This window comes from Dermacentor albipictus, chromosome 2 (genome assembly GCF_038994185.2).
Source record: "Dermacentor albipictus isolate Rhodes 1998 colony chromosome 2, USDA_Dalb.pri_finalv2, whole genome shotgun sequence".
Lineage (NCBI taxonomy): Eukaryota > Metazoa > Arthropoda > Arachnida > Ixodida > Ixodidae > Dermacentor > Dermacentor albipictus.
Window position 1 is genome coordinate 114,656,521 of NC_091822.1, and position 4,272 is coordinate 114,660,792.

Genomic DNA, 4,272 nt, shown 5'->3' on the forward strand with positions numbered 1-4,272 from the left:
ATTCTCTGATCCCCTATTGTGAACAGTGCTTTTGTCCGTCTGCGTCTTCCTATCCGCTCAAAATCATCTTTTGCCATCCGGCAGGCAGCACGCACAATACTCGTACAACCTTTCGTAGCACACAGCGTGCGAAAGCGCCAGCGGAAGAGTTTGTCAAATAAAGCCGCGAAGGGGAGTCGCGACCATGCTAAATCTCGCCGGTTACCACTAGCATGAGCTGAGCAAAGCGCATGGGCGGCCCACCAAGCTATCTGAGAGAAATACGAACAGCTACACATGTGCGCAGGCCGTCGCGGCATCAAGAGGTTCTGATGAGAGGTTTTTGATAAGCATAACCGGGGATATTTTTACACACGGTCACTTTTGACAATACTACCACTTTCACTTGGCTAGTAAATGATGCGCTTACTTTAGAGCTGTTTCGTCCAACCCCTCATTCAGCTGAACTGGTTTTGCTCACCCAACCAATCAGCCCACATTGAAAGCGATATTCCTTAAGTTGACTGTGGGAGAATACGTCCCCAGGAGTTGGAAGTAGCTACACAGCCGAAATTGCTGTACTGCAACTCCAGCTATTACGTTGTAATGATAAGAGAAAAGAAGAAGGGGTGAAGAGAAGGGAGCAGATAAGAGAAACATTTTTCAATAGGACTGCAGGGAAACAGTTTTATTTGTTCATGAGCAAAACTTGCATCTCGTGCTGAAATTCTTTGCACGGTAGGCTGCGTCATGAAGTTGGACTTACATATCTTGTTTCTGAAAAGAATAGAAGAGAAAAGAATACATTTAGTCGCTTTCACAGAATAATGAGGTGTATATCTAACTATACCCCACCTCACAAGTCATTTGCAGTAGTGTGGAAGCTACAGAACTCTATATAAAATAGGAAGGTGAATGCCCCTCGAAATTTACGCCTCCACGCTGCGTCCACTGCGCATCCCGACTGTACATGCAATGTTCATGTGCAAAGGTCACTACATGTCCCTTATCACCACGAGCTAACATTTATCAAGGGAAATTGCAATTCTCTAATCCCGTCAATAGAAGAAAGTTACGCCCAGAACCTTGACATGCTGCACAAGATCATTATTACCTCTGTACGCCTCGTACATGCGGTAGTGCTGCTAATCTCTAGTGGGTTGGAGTTTACATTTTATCTAAGCGCCTCCTCAAGAACGAATGGTACTTACAGAAGAGTCGCCGCGTAAATGCTGTACATAATATGAACCCCACTCAAAACATTCTTTATTGAAATGCTTTCGATCATAGGACTTTAGTTATTTAAAGAAATCATGATGTGTGACACGTTTTGTAATGAGAAGGCCGAAATTTCAGAGCAGTATTTTGAGCTGTATAGGTGATTTTTCCGTCCCTACTGTCGTACTCTCGTCCTTGTCATTGTAATTTCAGAGTATTTAAGATTACTCATCTTCATGTTTATTTTGCCTTTTCTTCTATTTATCTTCTATACCAATCTTCCTCTGCTTCATTCCTGATGAGTAGGCTGGCGTTGTGCCATTTGCGGTGACAGTTCCGTGCCTGCTCCTCGTTTTCTTTTTGAAACCAAATTCGCAGTTTTTTCCACACGATAATAATAAGGCTGCGGTAAACTGTACTTTGCAAATAATATCATGAGTGTACTGAAGGCACTCTCATGCGAGAAGTATTGTCCATAAAATTCGCAATTGGTCGCAACAGATGCATCTTTTTAAAGTTAATATTACTCTACCTGTAGGAGGCTTTTACAAGAGAAGTGAACTTACACTTCTTCCTGCGGAGAAGAGCGCTGTAGTGGAGGGGAGTGCCGAGACCATAGCCGTAGTTCAGGCCATAGCCAAGAAGGCCGTGGCCATATCCGTAGTGACCGGCACCGTAGCCGAGGCTGCTTACTCCGTAGCCGTAAGCTGGGACGGCGTGGTGGGTGACAGTTGCAAAAGCTGGGGCATGATGAACAGTGGCAACAGCCGGAGCGTGGTGCACGGCCACGGCGGGAGCCGCATGGACGGCCTGCACGGTGGCGACCGCCGGCGCGGCAGCCACAACGTGAGCAGTGCGGTAAACACTGGAGACAGCTGGAGCAGCGTACGCCACGGCTGGAGCGGCATGGGCAACGGTCGCAACAGCTGGAGCGGCGGCGACGACAGGAGCAGAACGGTAAACGCTGGTTACAGCCGGAGCCGCGTACGCCACGGCTGGAGCAGAGCGGTAGACGCTAGCATAGGTTGGACCGGCGTAGGAAATGGCAGGAGCGGCGTGGGCCACGACTGGAGCCGAGCGGTAAACGCTGGTTACAGCAGGGGCAGCATACGACACAGCTGGAGCAGCATACGCAACAGCTGGAGCAGCATGGGCCACGGTGGCAACAGCTGGTGCGGCAGCCACGACTGGAGCAGAGCGATAAACACTGGTGACAGCCGGAGCGGCGTACGCCACAGCTGGAGCAGCATGAGCAACGGTGGCAACAGCTGGTGCGGCAGCCACGACTGGCGCAGACCGGTAAACGCTGGTCACCGCTGGAGCGGCGTATGCCACGGCTGGGGCGGCGTGGGCAACGGTAGCCACAGCAGGGGCATGGTGAACGGCAGCAACAGCTGGAGCGGCATGATAGGCGGCGTATGTGCGCGCCACTGCAGGAGCATAGCCGAGCCCGTAGCCGGTCAAGCCGGAGTAGCCAATTCCATGAGCCAGGCCATAGTGGCTAAGGCCAAGGCCGTAGCCAAGGCTTCCAGCGGCGGAGGCGTAGGAGGCGAAGGTAAGCAAGACGATGGCCCGAATCTGCAGTTGGGTAATTGCAGTTGAGAAACAGCAATTTCAGCAAAAAATTAACAGGGTGATTGCTCAGAGGTTTGCGTTGAGAAAGTTTCGGTATGAGTATTATTGAAGGAACCTGCTGAAATGAATAACGTAGAATCACAATTTATTGTAATAAACTATACTTGCCTACTTCCGCAGGGAAGTATTATTCAAATATCTACCGTGAGACAGCCAGTATATTAAATAGTCAAAGTAGTCCTTGAGCTTTTCTAGTATACGTAGCCATGGGAAAGTGATCTACGCGTACACAAATGCTGCCAAGTGAATCACGTGTAGTCTTGCTGAAGATTAGTCCTCTTGTGGAAACGTCGACTCGAACGAAATGCCTTATTATACCGCTTGATAATTCTAGAGCCAGTTTCAGAGCTTCATGCTTAGTTCAACCACACGCTCCTGAAACCTTTAAAGGCGTGCGCTTGTGCGTGAGTTTTCAAATAACTCTGACAGTGCATGTCGCATGCGAATAAACAGAAGCGAAGTGTTTCCTGGATTAGAGAAACGGAGCCCCGGACCTTGCCGATTAATGCTCAACACCATGGCAATATTCTATGTTTCCAGCAATTTCTAATAGCAAACAGAAAACCACCGTTTCTGTGAATGCCGGATGCGCAGACCAACGTCCGTTTCCCACTGCCCTACTCGTTCTTGTCGTTACATGGCAATACGAGTAAGACTTCCTGAGACTGCTCCTGCAGAATGGGTACGACGTTGTTGAAATATTCCTTGCGCCATGTAGCTAAGCGCCGAGTGTTACTCTCGTCCGGGTCATTGCTGAACAAGTGGCTTGGAAAGTACAAAGCTTCGGTATTTACCATGGTTGGCTCTTGAGTGCGGGTGTGATGAAGACGAAAAGCTTCTAGACTGCCGCTACCGTTGCCCATGCCGTGTTTTTATACTCTGCAAGATGGGCCGGAGGAAAGGGGAATCGATCGGAAGACATTGGCTTCGGGTGTGGAAGCTCTCTGTGATTCCACCGATGCGTTCGCCAGCACCTCTATAGGTGCGGTGGTGACTTGATGGGTTCAAAACAGCGCTCCGCAAAAAGAAGCAAACAAGGTCGCACGCAACGAGTCAAACAGAATCCGCGCGCACGGAAGAAGAGCGTATCGATATGACGGAGGCTGGCAAAGATCTCTTTTGCCGTGAAGACGGCAAAACGCGACTGGAGAGATGTTGATTCTGGCTAGCACACCGAAGGTCGACGAGCGTGGCCTTTCTCCTGCTTTCCGCTATGGGTTACGTGGCTTTCACTTCTTGCTTGTTTTGCTTGCAATACTGGGGGAACGGTGAGGTGCAAGGCGCGACTGTTCCGAAGATCGTGTTTTAAGTATTCCAGCGCGTGTCGTGTACGGCACGTCGCACGTCGAGCAGTGCGCGCACAGTGGGCAATCGGCGGTAAATGGCACCGCCATGGATCCTAGATAAAAACTGGGGCAGCAGCGGGCGTAGCAACGTTTG

General features: G+C 49.9%; 1 protein-coding gene across 1 annotated transcript; it reads right to left on the bottom strand.

The window, feature by feature from the left end:
• Positions 1-638: 638 nt before the first annotated feature.
• LOC135910958 (larval/pupal cuticle protein H1C-like) lies at positions 639-3,786 on the bottom strand. The gene is made up of 3 exons (XM_065443027.1): positions 3,627-3,786; positions 1,764-2,775; positions 639-756 (listed from the first exon to the last, which is right to left on the bottom strand). Coding segments are annotated over exons 1-3 (1,083 nt in total). The 5' UTR covers positions 3,696-3,786; the 3' UTR covers positions 639-754.
• Between the last annotated feature and the right edge of the window lie 486 nt (positions 3,787-4,272).